The following is a 17,778-nucleotide window of genomic DNA, read 5'->3' as shown; positions in this document are numbered from 1 at the left end:
ACACACAACAAGCCAACATCTCAGTGTGCAGAATAACAATTACAATGTACATACATTCCTCATACAAAAAAGTGAAAGGTAACCCAGAAGGGGGCGCATATAAAACATGAGTGCTGAAGTTTTCAATAGTGCAAAACACGCTGTGTGAAACCTGTAGTGAATGAAATCTGTCTTGCTTACCCAGTGGAGGGGCGGCTGGGGTCCCGGGATCTCGCCTTGCGCGGTCGCAGCTCTCTGCTGCTTCTCAGGAGGCTACTCAGAATCAGCTGATTACAAGCATCACTACTCCTGAGGAAGTGAACTTTACTTTGTTTCATGTTTACGAAACACGCCAAGATTTGTGTTTATCTTGGCTTAACTATTACTAACTTTGGCCCATGTGCAATTACTCTGAAAAGTTATTTTAAAAAGAAGATGTAACAATTGTGGAATTCTCTCCGTGATCAGCGCACAAGACATGCGCTGACACTGCGGAAATCCTCCACAGGCGTATAATTTGCGGGAACCCAGCAAAAGGTGCAATGCCCCTGTAGAGGGAAATTCCTGTCGACAGGGGGAGCTGTGGAGTGCAGAGGAACAGCTCCTCTGCCCTGCCACACACGCCAGACAGGAATTGCACGAAGGGAAGAAACGCAGGGCAAGATAGCCCTGAAAGAGAGAGATCAAAGTGACAGAGGGTACGACGATGAACACACAACCATGAAGACAAAGTGAGAAGGCAATCGCCAGAGATGGCGATTGCTAACAGAGACACCAGACCGAATAAGCACAGATGATGAATGTATGTATGTCCACCAATCTAGCCGCCACCTGCGACGGCAGACACACAACAAGGAAACCGAGTGAGAACGCAATCGCCTGAGAAGAGATTGCGGAAGAGAATGAGCACAGAGACAGATTGTATGTGTGTGCACCAAACTAGTCGCCAACCCGCGACGGTGCATACACAACAGCAGATATGAAGTAGGAACGCAATCGCGAGAGAGGCGATTGCCAGAGGTGACACAAGGCTACAGCAAGGCAGAGCACGAGAGTAGCAAAGGCACAGCAAATCATACAATGAGAAGATAAGGAAAACAACAAACGCTAACTAAATGCGAACACCGCACTCATTCGCAACAGTGCACACGTTTTATGCGCGGACCCCGCGTGATAAGCACAACAGGGACAAGCACGCCTAACTAACCACCGACAGACAAACATAAAACAGAGGACGCGAGCGCTTGCTTAACGGTTACCTCACCGAGCCTCCAGCAAGCGTTCGTAGCACACAAGACAGACACATGAAAACAGGAATAAGCGAGCGATAGGATCCACAGCACTAGCGCAAGTGGCTAGTGCGATCCAGGTAGGCAGAACAGAAGGATCCACAGCGCTAGCGCAAGATGCTAGTGCGATCCAAGTACAGAGTAGCAGACCAGAAGGATCCACAGCACTAGCGCAAGAGGCTGGTGCGATCCAGGAAAACAGATCAGAAGGGGCTACCAGTAACAACCGCTGTTCCGGTTAGCACCCAGACACACAGAACGATTTCCTGTCGACCACCGCTGGGACAGGACAATCGCAACAGACAAACAAAACAGATAAGCAATCCTAACTGCACTAGGGAAACCTGCCTAGTGCAGTCCCAGGAATTACTCTAGGCTAATCTTTAAACAAAGAGCAAGGCTGACACTCCAGGCGAGTGTTACACAGGACTAACTCTTTATGACCAGCAACTTACTGTGGGAAACATAGCTCTTTATAGAGGAAGCCCACAAGGGATGTGGCTAGGCAATCTGCATGACAAACGTATGCAAATTCCTCAGCAGCAAGCTGCACAACTGACAAAAGGTCTCTCTTCCAGAGACCTGCAGAATGCAGACCTGAACAGTGGTCAAAAGGCTGCCTGCCTGCGCAGGTAGCCACGCGGATCCTCACAGAAGATGAAGAAATCTCTCCTAGGAGAAAACTCAGGAGGAAAAGTTAATTTCATATGGGCCCTTGTGTACAAATTCTCTCCATCCACTTTACTGTATATTTCTCCGATTAATAATCCCCTTAAGCCCTGTTAGCATCTTTTCTCAGCAGGTGGGATCATCTAATTGTGCTATTTTGAAATTATTTAGACCAATCTGGCCACTTTATTTGAATGGTATTGTGATTTAGACCACTGGCAAAAAGAATAGGAGGGTAAACCATGCATTGTGGTGGAGACGACCAAGTATAACAGGTGAGGAATGGACTGGTAGGCAGTGTAGGATGTTGTGGACTGGACTGGCAGAAGTGGGATAATAGGTGCAGTCTAGACTAACAGACAGGACAGGTATAGGTTGCAGACCTAACGTTAATAGGACTGGTACACAGGAGGACTAGTTAACTGGAACAAGATTGGGGTCTGGACTGACAGACAGGATAGGGTTAACTATTCTGGCTGACAGGGTAACTAGAGCAAGGCTAAGAGTACATTAAGAGTACCCATGCCACATTCTAGTGTAGTGGTGGAAAGATCCTTGGATGTGTCACTCCCAGGTAGGCAGCATAATGGATGTGCAGCTGGGGATGGGAATGGAGATGAACATTGGGCCCAGGGAGGACTAGGGAAATGCATAGTGAATAGTTCCTAGGGAGAGGGAGAATAGGCACTAGGGAGTGGGTGATGGTGGGAAAGATGGAGGTAATGCAAATAGTGAATTGGGGAGGGTAGTACAATAGATGCACAGTAAGGCCCCGTTTACACTTAATCAGCTGGTACGCTTTTTTTTTTCTTCTCCATAGCAGTGCATTGTGAAAGAAAAAATTTCAGTTAAAACGTGTTAAGTGTGAACTGTGCCATAGGAAAACATGTCCTCCAAAACAATCCAACACAGCTCTTTTATTAGAAATTACTTTATTGGATCATAAAAAACAAACAGTTATAGCTGCATAGTGGCTACGGTCCACCGTTTCGGACCATCACAGTCCTTGTTCACGCCACAAGGCGTGAGGAGGGTAGGCATCTCCTTGGAGGAGGGTAGGCATCTGGGGGTCCCTTTCTTAAAAGGGACACCCAGATGCCACCATGAACACCCCCCCCGTCAGGGCATCCTTGGCCCCCAACCTTCATCTGGGGCTCCGGAGGTGGGGAAGAGCCCCATGTCCATGAACCATGCGGGCTGGTATAGCTCAGGGTGCGAAGCCTCACTTGGCCAGGTCTCCGCATCCTGGCTATCCCTGCCTGCATGAGGGACAAGGGGTTAAAGAGGCTCGAGACGGGAGACCCCACATGATTTTTTTTTAATTTCCCACACTCTGAACATTAAAATAAAAAATCCAAAATAGCTATATTGCGGCTGTATAGTGATCCCTGGCTAAAGCATTGCCACTTCCACGGGGTTTCATTAAAATACATTACTCTTTCTTTTGACATATGCAAATTTACACTACGGTTAGGTTTGCTACATTATCTGTCATTTACCGCATTTAAATGTATTTTTTTTCCTATGAAACTTTAAAATCGATTTTCTTAAAAACGATAAGGTCTTTTTGAAATTGTTTTCCTCTTGTACCCACTCCACATACCCTGAAAATTGGTGTTTTTAGCACCTAAGGGGGCTTTGCTATTAACTGCTACAGTCGGCGGCCGCTTGCCTGCCACTAAAGTCTATGGGAAAATGTGAATGCAATTTTTTTTTTAATTCCTGTTAAATGCAAATTTTGAATACCGCTGGTTCGCTGCGAAGTATTCACTGGCAGAACAGTTCGGCCTCTCTCTAGTTAGCAATAGAGTAATTTTAATGTAGAGCACAAGTGTCAAACTCCAGTCCTCAAGGGCTATATCCATACTGGTGTTTAAGATGGACTGAGTAATGGAGAAATGTACAGTAACGTAGTGTTCAGAACTCTCGCCCTGCAGAACTGAGTCTATTTTTTTATTCCCAGCCAGGGCACTATCGGAATGGAGTTTGTGTGTTCTCCCCGTGTCTGTGTGGGATTTCTCCGAGCACTCCGTTTTTTTTCCCACATCCCAAAAACATATAGATAAGTTAATTGGCTTCCCCCTAAATTGGCTCTAGACTACGATACATACATTACATGATACATACATGACTATGGCAGCAATAAGATTGTGAGCCCCTCTGAGGGACAATTAAGTGACAAGACAAAATACTCTGTACAGCGCTGTGCAAGATATCGGCGCTATATAAATACTAAATAATAATAATAATAAAATGTGTTCTACTTGATGAACACCACCTTTCCTAAATCAGTCTTATCAATTAATTTGAGCTGTGCCAAAAATGTGTGAGGATCTTGGCCCTTGAGGACTGAAATTTGACAACTATGATGAGGAGGAAGAGGTTGCTAGGACTCTTTTCTAGTCTAGAGATAAATGGCCCAGTCCTTGAGCATTATTTGTCAGGGTAAATGTGGATGCATCAAGTGTGGGGCAGAAGGGAAGCTGCAGGCATATAAAGTAGGGAGAAGAGAAGGGATTCTTCATATTTTGTGTATTCAGACCCCTGCAATATTATACATAATATGAGTTTCTTTTGTATCAGAGCACAGCAATTAAAAAAAAAAAAGTAAAATGAAGATAAATGGTACTGTTTAAAAGTATGCCACAAAGAAGAAACACTTTAGGAGTACCAACAGACCCCATCTATTTGAACATGCTTGCTTAGTTGACGAAAGAGCCCTACAAACACATTGGTTTGTATGACACATTTGTTTATTTTTACACCATTACCAATGCAGAAAATATATCTGTTTTATGAAACAATGGAAAATGTAACAAAATAAAAATATATTCCTTTGTGAAGAAAAGCATTTGGAACACTAGAGAAAATTGCTCATAATGCAGTTTCCTTTCAGAGATTGTAAATCAAGTACATTAAAGCAATCTCATATTACTGAAGAATGAGAATGGTTTTAGCCCCGTGTTCATGTTTACAGTTGTGTTAGCTCTGCATTACTTCATAGGCAATCTTTTTCCCTGCAGTGTTCTGAATTTTATTACTGTCTATAAATAGTTGAAAGGATTGTTGTATTCACCTTCTTTTGAATTCACGGCTTGTATGATGGAAAGGTTTAGGATTTTAACCCTGTAGTTTTTAGATAGTGAATATGACAGTATTATTTTCAGCCTAAGTTATTCATTCAAGTGATATAGCATCTAGGGGCTCATTTCCATCACATGTTCTATGCTGCACATATGAGTGTTTTAAAAACACACGCATAGTGATTTTAATAGTGCGAAAGCCTGTATGCAGCATTTTGTGTGTTGAATTTAGGGATACGTTTATGGCGAAAAATGTGTTTTCAATGCATTGTGTGAAAATTAGTTTTCCCATGCCCATATACTGTATTTTCAGAAATATTTTTATTTGTGTGGGAATGGGACGAAATAAAATATGCCATGCATTCACTCATCTCTAGTTGTCATATGTGCAGCAGTTACTTTAAACCAAATGGCACCAAAAACACCTTTTACAGCCATTTTAACGGCAACATGTTGCCAAGAAAACATAGCTACAATAATGATTTGGTATTAATGTCGAAGCACTTACTTTCAACACAGCGATTTGCACTGTGCCTCTGCAGTACTATAATGTGCAATGTTAATCACAGGCTATAGTGCACTGGGGGCGCTTAGTTTTTGTGCCTCGGCAAGTGACGCCACTACAGTTGTGATGACTAGGTAAGTGGTGGCACTACAGCTGTGATGGAAGAATTGGCAAGTGTGAGAAACGGTAAAGGACACACCATTGATAGTTAGTGTAAGGTGTAGTGGAAGGTTAGTGGTAGGTGTAGTACCATAGAAGTTAGTGTGGTGGAAAAGCAATGAGGTCAATGTTAGGTGAAGCAGCAGGGAGATTAGTGATAGGTGTACTGACAGTGAAGTTAGTGTGGTGTAGAAGCAGTGAGGTTAGTGTTAGATGAAGCGGTAGTTCGGCTGGTGTTAATGTTACAGTGGGATGCGAAAGTTTGGCTTTACAAAAAGTGTGCAATAATTGTTTAAATAAAATTAGGCAGGTGCATAAATTTGTCATTTTATTGATTCCAAAACCTTTAGAACCAATTATTGGAACTCAAATTGGCTTGGTAAGCTAAGTGACCCCTGACCTACATACTCAGGTAAATCCAGTTATGAGAAAGAGTACTTAAGGGGGTCAATTGCAAGTTTCCCTCTTTTAATTTTCTCTGAAGAGTAGCAACACAGGGGTCTCAAAACAACTCTCAAATGACCTGAAGACAAATATTGTTCACCACTATGATATAGGGGAGGGAGATTTCAGCTGTCTGTTTGCACAGTTAGGAACATATTGAGCAGATGGAAGACCACACGCTCAGTTCAAGTTAAGGCTCAAAGTGGCAGACCAAGAAAAATCTCAGATAGAAAGAAGCGACGAATGGTGAGAACAGTCAGAGTCAACCCACAGACCAGCACCAAAGACCTACAACATCATCTTGCAGCAGATGGAGTCACTGTGCATCATTCAACCATCCAGTACACTTTACACAAGGAGATGCTGTATGCGAGAGTGATGCAGAGGAAGCCCACAGCAGAAACAAAGCCACTTGAGGTATGCTAAAGCACATTTGGACAAGCCAGCTTCATTTTAGAATATGGTGCTGTGGACTGATGGGTTATTTATAGGGATGATCGGAAAGAGCAAATTCTGTTCAGCCGGAATTCCGGGATTCCCCCAGCACTAAATTCCGTCACCATTACATTTCCGCAGAATTTCTCTCTCTCTCCTCCTCCTCTCTTGTCTTGTCTTCCAAGGATTTGTAGCATGTCAAAAGCAAGCTCACATACATTGGCCAGGAATCAAACCCAGGACAACTGCTTGGAAGGCAGCTATGCTCACCACTATACCACCAACACTACATGTTGAATTTGAAGTCTGGAAGATTCCAGGGCAAGGGTGGGAAGGATGAAAAGTTAGGTGGCCATGCATTCCTGCTAACCTAAAGCTTACTTGTGGCTTACAACACATTGGCTTAAGACTTTACCAAATATAATGCTCCAATATGGGGAAGCTTCTCTGTTTGCTGGGGTTTTTTTTTTTTTTCTTATGTGGTGTCACAGTTCACTCACCTCTTAAACTACAAGAAAAGGCCCAGGAGTAGGCTTAGCTACCGTAATATCTATGTTACGGCAGGGCCCTTATTACACTTTCTCTTACAGGGCTATGGAAACCATTTTGCCCATGCAATAAAGTGAGGTGCAAAAATGAAAACATGCCTAGCAGAGGATGGTTTCGATCCATCGACCTCTGGGTTATGGGCCCAGCACACTGCCGCTGCACCACTCTGCTTACATTTGTATATAATCTTCAAGTTTAAGAAGGATACATTTATTTATTTATTTATTTATTGTATTTATAAAGCGCCAACATATTACGCAGCGCTGAACATTAATTTAGGTTACAGACAATATTTAGGAGTGACATACAGCAATATGACAATACAGGAATACAAGAAAACCAGATCACACACCATAGTATGAGTACCAGGTAATGCTTAGTCAGTGACTGGATGGAGCATGGAGATTAGGCAAGTTAGGTTCACTCAGATGCATAGCATGGGTTCACAGTAATGGAGGTGCAAGATCAGGTAGGACACAAAAGGAGGAGGACCCTGCCCAAAGGCTTACAATCTAGATCAACTAATACATTAGTTGAAATAGTTACACTACAATCTATGTTACAGCAAGGCCCTAATGACACTTTCTCTTAAAGAGACACTGTAAAGCAGTTGACCTGGATTTAATTCCTGGCCAATGTATGTGAGCTTGCTTTTGACATGCAACAAATCCCTGGAAGACAAGACAAGAGAGGAGGAGTACGAGGAGGGGAGAGAGAGGGAGATTTTTTCTGCCGGATCATCCTTACTTGAAAGCATCCCTAGAAGAAATCCTGTTGTTTAAACTTCTTCTAGGGGCTTTCTTGTGATTGGCGAACAAAATTCTGCAATCCGCCAGAATTACGCATCTTTCCACGGAATTTCCGCTATATCTCTATGGCAATTCTAATCCGATGCGACAGAACGGAATCAGCAAATTCCGGCCGGGATCGCGGAAAATGGAATTCCGCGGAACACGGTGATCATCCCTAGTTATTTAGGCAAAACAAGGAGCGTTATGCATGGAGGAAAAAAAACACAGCATTCCAAGAAAAACACCCGCTACCGACAGTAAAATATGGTGGTGGTTCCATCATGCTGTGGGGCTGTGTGGCCAGTGTAGGGACTGGGAATCTTGTCAAAGTTGAGGGACACACAGATTGCACTCAGTATCAGCAGATTCTGGAGACCAATGTCCAGGAACAGTGACAAAGCTGAAGCTGCGCCAAGGCTGGATCTTTCAACAAGACAACAACTCTAAGCACTGCTCAAAACCCACTAAGGCATTCATGCAGAGGAACAAGTACAACGTTCTGGAATGGCCATCTCAGTCCCCAGACCTGAATATAATTGAAAATCTGTGGTGTGATTTAAAGAGAGCTGTCCATGCTCAGAAGCCATCAAACCTGAATGAACTAGAAATGTTTTGTGAAGAGGAATGGTCAAAAATACCTTCAACCAGAATCCAGACTCTCATTGGAACCTACAGAAAGCGTTTAGAGGCTGTAATTTCTGCAAAAGGAGGATCTACTAAATATTGATTAATTTATTTTTTGTGGTGCCCAAATTTATGCACCTGCCTAATTTTGTTTAACCCATTCGCGTTCCGTCGTTTTCACTTGAGAAATGTTCACCTCCCATTCATTAGCCTATAACTTTATCACTACTTATCACAATGAACTGATCTATATCTTGTTTTTTCCTCCACCAATTAGGCTTTCTTTGGGGGGTACATTTTGCTAAGAGCCACTTTACTGTAAATGCATTTTAACAGGAAGAATAAGAAAAAAACGGAAAAAAACATTATTTCTCAGTTTTCAGCCATTATAGTTTTAAAATAATACATGCCTCCATAATTAAAACTCCCGTATTGTATTTGCCCATATGTTCCGGTTATTACACCGTTAAAATTATGTCCCTATCACAATGTATGGCGACAATATTTTATTTGGAAATAAAGGTGCATTTTTCCGTTTTGCATCTATCACTATTTACAAGTTTAAAATAAAAAAAATATAGAAATATTTCATCTTTACATTGATATTTAAAAAGTTTAGACCCTTAGGTAAATATTTACATGTTTTTTCTTTATTTTCATGTTTTTGTTTTTTTTATATTAAACATGTTATTTGGGTATTTTTGGGAGGGTGGTATGTAAACTATAGTTTTATAATGTAATTGTGTGTTTTGTACTTTTTGGCCACAAGATGGCGGCCATGAGTTTATTTACATGACGTCACTCTAAGCGTAACACACGCTTAGAGTGACGCAGGGGGGAGGCAACGGCCAGAAAAAGCACAGCTTCCGAGAGAAGCTGTCACTTTTTCAGCGGGGGAGAGGAATCAGTGATTGGGCACCATAGCCCGATACATTGATTCCGTGGCTACCGAATCCGCGGCCGGGAGTGCGCATGCACGCGCACGATCGGCCACGGGAGCGCGCGGTAGCGCACATGGTTCCTGGACGTAGTTTCTACATCCAGGAACCAAAATAGGTTAAACAATTATTGCACACTTTCTGTAAATCCAATAAGCTTCATTTCACTTCTCAAATATCACTGTGTGTGTCTCCTATATGATATATTTAACTGACATTTTTTATCGTAACACCCAACGATTAATACAGGAAAATCATGATGATTAACAAGGTTGCCCAAACTTTCGCATCCCACTGTATGTGTAGCAGTAGTAGGAAGGCTAGTGTCAGGTGCAGCAGTAGTAGTAGGGTTAGTGTGGAAGGAAGGATTAGGAGAGAAGTTTGACGTGAACATAACTTAGTGAAATATTGGTAATAAAAAATCATAAGAGAAACAGCATACAGCTGAGAACATCAGACTTGGAGAAGGACTTGGAAATACTAGATGATAAAAAGTTAATATATTTAATGCTGTAGTCAATGCCAAGTAGCAGCAGCTAAAGCTAATAAAATTCTGTGGTGCATAAAATTGGAAATAAAATCTAGAGGTGCTTATATACTACTCCTTTTGTATAAATCACTTTTTTTTGTATAAATATATGATACAATATAAGAAATACACTGACATACCAGAGCAGGTGCAAAGATGGGCAATTAAATGAATCAGGGGGATGGAAGGTCTCACTTACCAGGAAAGGTCAACTGGATTGATTTAGCTTAACATACATAAATACATCAGAGGACAATACTTCAGCTTAGTAGAAAAGCTTTGCGCCCCAAGACTTTTACAAAAAAAAGGGGGCATGATCTGTGGATAGAGGAAAAAATGGTTTTGCCATCTATGTAGGAAGAGGTTCTTTACAGTAAGCGTGGTTAAAAATGTGGAATATATTTACCACAGGAAGTAGTTATGACAGATTCTATATCTGCACTTAACCACCCTGGCGGTATGAATCGTGCGGCTGCGTGGCCGCGGGGGGGTTTTTCTCACATTTCCCCCCCCCCTTGCAGCGTCCCCACGTACCTTCAGATCGCCGCCGGCGCCGCTTGCTCATAAGGAAATCCCGTTCTGAACGGGATTTCCTTGAGGGCTTCCCCCGTCGCCATGGCGACGAACGGAGTGACGTCATCGACGTCGCCGACGTCGTGACATCACAGGGAATCCCGATCCACCCCATAGCGCAGCCTGGCGCCGATTGGCCAGGCTGCGCAAGAGGTATGCAAGGGGGGGGCCCATGTATCGCGGCGGGTAGCGGCGCATCGGCGGCAGGCAGCGGCGATCGCAACAAACACGCAGCTAGCAAAGTGCTAGCTGCGTGTTTGACAAAAAAAATGATGCAAATCGGCCCAGCAGGGCCTGAGCGGAACCCTCCGGCGGCTTATCCCGTGTCCAGCATGGGGTTACCGCTAAGGAGGTTAAAGGAAGCTTGGATGTTTTCCTTCCATTAAAGGAAACTTGGATGTTTTCCTTGCATTAAAGGACATCCACAACAATCACTAGGTAATTCTCGGCAGAGTTATCCAGGGATTTTTTTTTCTGGAATTATTCTTTTTTCCCCCTCTAAAGGTTCATTGGCCAAGCCTTGTAAGGATTTTTTGCATTCCCCTGGATCAACTGGAATATGTCAGGATGCAGGACAGAAATGTACCTAATTTTTCGTTGATTATTTCTCCTGGTTGAACTTAATGGATGTCTTTTTTTCAACCAAACTAATTATGTAAATATGTAACTTCTATTCTTTGATAATACTATATTGTTCTTATTGGGGATGTGTGTACTCAGACACTGCTTATTAGTTTCTAGTATGCTGATCTTTGTTAATATGCATAAATTGATAGACAGACAACTGCATAGATTATTGGGATGTCATAAAGCAAATGAGAAATCAATGTTTAAAATTGCTAAAACCTTATATTTAGATAGAGAGGTTGCTGCAGAGAATCATATTTTTATATTTTTCAAAACTATTTGATGTATATGTATTTCATTTAGTTCCTCACATATGCTCAAAGTATTATCATACAGCTATTGTCTGTACGTTTAAAAAACAGTGTGAACCACAGATTATTTCAGATAAACCAAATGACGATACTGGACTAGACGGGAAGGAGTGTATCAATAGCAACCACAGCTATTGTAATGTCCACACGACAGGACTAGAAGGAGCGTCCGTCAGTCACAACCGCAGTGATGGCAACGTCCAGACAGGCAAGACTAGAAGGAGCATCACCAATAGCAACCACAGATTTTATAACGTCCACACAGCAGGATTGGAAGCAGCATCTGCCAATCACAACCGTAGTGATGGCAACGTCCAGACAGGCAAAATGGAACACTGCTATTCTCCACTGGAGGTAAAGCACAGAGAACAAGGCAAGGTAACAAGCAGTAATCACACAATACCCAGGAATGAAGATTTGGGGTGAGCGGATAACTATGATAGGTAAAGCAATGCAACAGGGGGAGTTTTTTTTTATGTGGACATCCACCAATGAGAGCAGGCATGCAAATTCCAACACAGCGCAATATTAATTACTCAATCCTGTGCTACTCTGAAGACTGCAGGCTGATTGCAGAAGGATAGGACACTCATTAAAAATGCATGCAACATTTTGCAGTAACACGTGTGCAGGGAATTCAGCACTATCTGGCTGCAGCTCAGCTGCAACAAACAGAAGATGTCCCAGGTGAGATTGTGACAGTCAGGAACCTACCCCTAGAATTTCCGTGTTTTTTTATGAAATGAGCATGTACCAGTACGGGTGAAGTTTCAAAATAAACATCAATTATATGTATTTGTACTTGTGTTGTTGGATGTCCTGATTGTACAGTGTGTTGAACTAGTCATGTATCAATGCTCCTCAGTCAGGAGGTATGTAAGACTTTCCACTCTTACCATATATACTCACAAGCAAGCCGACCCGCATATAAGCCGACCCCCCAACTTTTACCCGAAAAACAGGAAAAAGTGATTGACCCTCATCTAAGCCAGGGGTAGGAAATGCTGGCCGCGTGATCCCCCCAGTGTGTCCCAGTATAGCTAGTATAGTGCCGAGTACAGCTAGTATAGTGCTCAGTATAGCTAGTATAGTGCCCAGTATAGGTAGGTAGTGCTCAGTATAGCTAGTAAAGTGCCCAGTATAGCTAGTAAAATGCCCCAGTATAGCTAGTATCGTGCCCAGTAAAGCTAGTATCGTGCCCAGTATAGCTAGTAAAGTGTCCAGTATAGCTAGTAAAGTGTTCAGTATAGCTAGTATAGTGCCCAGTATAGCTAGTATAGTGCTCAGTATAGGTAGTATAGTGCCCAGTATAGCTAGCATAGTGCCCCAGTATATCTAGCATAGTGCCCCAGTATAGCTAGTATAGTGCTCCATATAGGTAGTATAGTGCCCAGTATAGCTAGTATAGTGCTCAGTATAGGTAGTATAGTGCCCAGTATAGCTAGCATAGTGTCCCAGTATAGCTAGCATAGTGCCCCAGTATAGCTAGCATAGTGCCCCAGTATAGCTAGTATAGTGCCCCAGTATAGGTAGATAGTGCCGAGTATAGTGCTCAGTGTAGGTAGGTAGGTAAGTAGGTAGGTAGGTAGTTGGACCCCCCCCCCCCCCCGGCCGCTGCCGCTATTGCCTTACCGGCGGCCTCTAATATTCCCCTCTCCGTCTCCGTGCAGGTCATGTAAATAGTTCACAGCAGCTCGCCCCACGGCGGCTGCTGTGTGATGACGGAGGAAGCGTAGAGAGCGGCTTCCTGTAGCGGCGATATGTATCGCCGTTACTATGGGAACCGCTCTCTCTACGCTTCCTCCGTCATCACACAGCTGCCGCCGTGGGGCGAGCTGCTGTGAACTATTTACATGCCCTGCCTGGAGATGGAGATGGGAATATTGGAAGCCGCCGGTAAGGTAATAGCAGCAGCGGCGGCGGCGACCGGGGGGACATGACTCGCAAGCAAGCCGACCCCCAACTTTTGGCCCACTTTTGGGGGGGTCAAAAATTTGGCTTTCTTGCAAGTATATACGGTATCTTCGTTCGGATTCTGCAGAAATGCAATTTTCTGATCGGAAATTGCATTTCCGCATCGAAGTTCGGAAATCAGTAATGCAAGTGCGGTAGGTGGATTTTCGCAGAAATTTTTGAGGAAATTGTAGAAATTTCTGCCGACTTTAACATCAATTTTCTCAAAACGACAAGGTCTTTTTAAAAGATTTAATTTTCCTGTTGTTCCTACTTTTCTGCTTAACATTCCCTGAAAATTTCGGGTTTCTAGCACCTATGGGGGATTTGCTATTAACCTCTAAAGTCGACATTATACTGCATAGCGGTTCCAATACGGATTTTCGCAGTCATTTCTGCCAATTTTAACATCGATTTTCTCAAAAACTTCAAGGTCTTTTTGAAATATTTTTTTCCTCGTTTCCACTTTTCTGCTTAACATACCCTGAAAATGTGGTGTTTCTAGCTCCTACAGGGGCTTTGCTATTAACCCGCAAATTTGGCCGCTGTTGACTGTAATGTAAAATGCAGAAAATTCGCATTACCGATATGTGTTATTATGCCGACTTAACTAGAGGTTAATAGCAAAACCCCCGTAGGAGCTAGAAACACCAAATTTTCAGGGAATGTTAAGCAGACAAATGAAAACAAGAAAAAAAATATTTCAGACTTTGCAGTTTTTGAGAAAATCAATGTTAAAGTCAGCAGAAATGACCGCAAAAATCCGCATTGGAACCGCTATACAGTATGACACCGATGTTAGAGGTTAATAGCAACACCACATTTTCAGAGAATGTTAAGCAGACAAGTAGGAACAAGAGGAAAAAAAATATTTAAAAAAGACCTTGTAGTTTTTGAGAAAATCAATGTTAAAGTTGGCGGAAATTACCACGAAAATCCGTATTGGAATGCGAAAATCGTTAGCGGAAAGCGGAAATGGTAGTGGTAATTGGCAATGGCGGAAACAGAAATTGGCATTTCTGACCATCCCTGATCCTCACTATTGTCTGTTTTGTACTATGTACATTGCTATGGATGTTCTTGTTGCCATATAGACTTGTCCTTGTGAAATAGAAACATTATAAAGAAATGAATGTAGCCAAAGAAAGGGGATATAAGGTTTTCTATGACTGGTATAGGACCTCCTCTTTGCTGTGTAAGAGAGGTATATCTACCTTTACTATGTGTTTTAGGGGCTGTGGCTTGGCAGCTGATCAGGCTCATTGTTGGTGGCACTGCTCAGTTGTCCGAGGTTTCTGGGAAGATTGCTTTCTCCTGGCCTCTGATAAATTAGATGTTCAGATATCCCCGGTCCCCTGGATAGGCCTTTTTCATAAGCAGACCCCCAACTTAGACAGATACCAGAACACCTTGTTAGTGCAAATTTGTAATGTTTCTATGGCCGTCACAGAAACATTACAGAAGAATAGAAGTCTTCCTTCCTCAACATCGTAGCCCTGAAAAACAGACTTCAAGAACTATATCTCCTTGAAAAAATGACTATTTCTTTGAACAAAAGGGAGGACTACTTTCTCAAAGCTTGGTCCCCTTGGTCTGATTAGCGCTTAGTGCATCAAGCCTAATGCTGGGCATACATGGGTCGATCCGGCGGCCGATTAGCCTCCGGATCGACCCCCGCCGCGTCCCCGCTCGTCCGCACGTGCGCATGGATCGATTCGCGCTTGTCCCCGCCGGCGTTCCTTATCAGCCACTCGATTCCCTGCCATTGTCCGCCAGCGGGAATCGAGCGTGCGCGGGTCGAGTGGCATGATCGGGCCAGCTGAATATTATCAGCTGGCCGGATCAGCTGGTCGATACACAGTACAGAAACGTACCGTGTATCCTCAGCATTATGTTTTATTTACTTATCTTAGTCTTCAGGGTCTTATGTGTACATAGCCATTCTTATGCATCTGTTAGCCATACTGAAACGACTTGGTCTATAACCGTCTTTCTACACTGTATTCTTTATATCTGTGCTATCTCTTGCTGGTATTTTTTAACTGTATGCCCTTTTATACCTTTACTGCAATTTTGTATCGTGTTTCATTATCTTAATAAACATTAGTTGAAAAAAAAAATTAATGCAGCCATATGCAAATCACAGTGCACAGTAGAAGAGCGTTTGATAAAGGCGCCTGTTAAAAAGGCACAGGAATAGCCAGAAGTAGAATATCGATAAATTTACCAATATTCTTCTTTCATATATTAAAATATTGGTAATATTTACATACATTTTACTATGACCTAACCTCTCCCTATTTTCTCACACTCCCCCAGGGGGCACCGCCAAACCTTTAAGCCCCCCCACCCCCGGTGAGTACCTACCCTTTACCCCTTACTCCCTGGTGATTACCCCTTACTCCCTGGTGAAGGGTTGCCCTATAATAGTTGGCATCGAGGCACAGAGGCTGCCTGCTACGCCAACTGCACCTACAAATATTGGGCGCTCGCTACTTTTTGTAGGTACAGTTTGCATAGCGAGCCCTTTTCAATAGGGTGTGTCTTATGCCCTTTTTCAACTGATCCTGTAGAAAAAAAGAGTCAGATGCAAATGATTAAACTTTTATACCTATTGGAACTTGTGACACTCAATTTAAGGTGATAAAGACCAGAAAATGGCTTGTCCTGTCAGTGAGTAGTACATCCATTTCTTCATGGTGGGCTTCATACCATATCATGGGCTTGATGCACTGAAGCACAGCAATTATACCAGTACTTACACCCACACAGTACCTTGCATTGTGCAATCAGCACAACCTACAGTATATAAATAACTTGAGCATTAATACAGTAATGCACATTATGCTGCTTGCATAACACTCGCTACCATAGTAACAATCATGTTACTTATGTACCTCTAAATAAGCGACATCAGGTAATCTGCTGGTCTAAGTATTGAAAAAATTGCCATGTGCTGTCTGCACACAGCAATATTACTGGTTTTCGTACATCAAGCATCTAATCTCTAATCTAGTAAAAAGAAAATGGTTAAAATATTGTACAGTGCTTGAGTATCTTTATACTAGCATTTAAATGGTTGTTTGTTGATGGCACCCATCAGATCTTTAAAGTGAAAAGAATAGGATATTCTTTCAAATAAACACATAATGGAATATCCCCACATACCTTTATAGTCTCCATCCAGCGTGGTTGTTTGATCTGATAATATAAAACAGATCTATATTCGCTCACAGACTTTTCCCCTGCTCCCATGCATATTGTGTTCTGATAAAAAGGAAAACCAAAATGTTATCTTACTTTAAAAAAAAAAAAAAACCTTAAAGAAGAGTGTTAACAACATTGCTGCCCTGTGCACTGTGTAACTTCTGAAAAAGACCCTCTCTGTTTTGTACTTAGCAACCAGTCCAGATGGAGCTGTACTACATTCTCTGGGCAGAGGAAGTCATAGAATTTGACTCTGGTGACCCTCAGTCTTATGTAAATCAACATCATTATATTGGTCTCACTGAAGTACGTACTACACAATCTAAAAGTTACTGCTACATATTCATTCACAGAAATCAGTTTTGATTTAGCCAGTATCTATCTTATGCTTTCCTGTTTTCTTCTTATCTTTCAGGAAGGATGTTATGTTTTGAATAGTTCCACAAACCGTTCGCCCCTTGCCACCTCTCTTGAAAAACGTCAAGACAGCCCTTTCATTTTTATGTTATTAAAACTATTCTTCAGCCAAGAATTGATAAAAGTGACAGTAAGCTCAGATGAATTTTCTTTGCAGTCTTAACCACTTCAGTACCAACACATAAATCCCCCTTAAGGACCAGAGCAGTTTTGACATTTTAGCTATGTCTCTATGCAATCAGCAACAACTTTACCAATACTTAAAGGGGAACTTCAGCCTAAACAAACATACTGTTATTAAGTTTCAAAAATAGATAGGTAATATAATATCTTGCCCACCCTGTTTTATAAGAACAGGCAACTGTTTGTGATTTCTTGAGGGCAGCCATCTTTTTGGTTGAAAGGAGGTGACAGGGCATGAGACACAGTTCCAACTGTCCTGTGTCCTGATCACCCCTCCCAGCTGCGCGCACTAGGCTTCGAATCTCAAATTAAAAAAAACAAATTTGCACCAAAACAGCAGAAGAAGAACAACAGCAGAAATCCCATCATGCTTTGCACAGCATCAAGGGAAAAATGTCCAGGCAGTTTTCTTCTGTGCAGCTAAAAATGAGGCTTGGGTAAGAAAAACAAAGTTCTGATGCTGTGAAACTGTTAAAGAATCACCATCACCAAGCCTTTTCAGTGCCGCTGAGT

General features: G+C 42.4%; 1 protein-coding gene and 1 long non-coding RNA gene across 6 annotated transcripts in view; one reads left to right on the top strand and one right to left on the bottom strand.

Annotated features, from left to right (window-relative positions):
- The window catches only part of LOC137564071 (uncharacterized), a 147,761-nt gene extending 135,816 nt beyond the window's left edge, over positions 1–11,945 (top strand). The window contains exon 5 of the long non-coding RNA XR_011030506.1: positions 11,569–11,945. This is a non-coding gene — a long non-coding RNA (uncharacterized lncRNA). The remainder of the gene's footprint in view (positions 1–11,568) is intronic.
- DOCK2 (dedicator of cytokinesis 2) overlaps positions 1–17,778 on the bottom strand; it is a 566,587-nt gene that overhangs the window by 406,492 nt on the left and 142,317 nt on the right. For all 5 annotated transcript variants that reach the window (XM_068277405.1, XM_068277401.1, XM_068277402.1 and 2 more), the window contains one exon: positions 16,627–16,725. In XM_068277405.1, the coding sequence (XP_068133506.1) occupies positions 16,627–16,725 (99 nt within the window). The remainder of the gene's footprint in view (positions 1–16,626; positions 16,726–17,778) is intronic.

Source organism: Hyperolius riggenbachi, chromosome 3 (genome assembly GCF_040937935.1).
Source record: "Hyperolius riggenbachi isolate aHypRig1 chromosome 3, aHypRig1.pri, whole genome shotgun sequence".
Lineage (NCBI taxonomy): Eukaryota > Metazoa > Chordata > Amphibia > Anura > Hyperoliidae > Hyperolius > Hyperolius riggenbachi.
The sequence above is the reverse complement of the archived record's forward strand: the minus strand, read 5'-3'. Positions and strand labels throughout refer to the sequence as shown.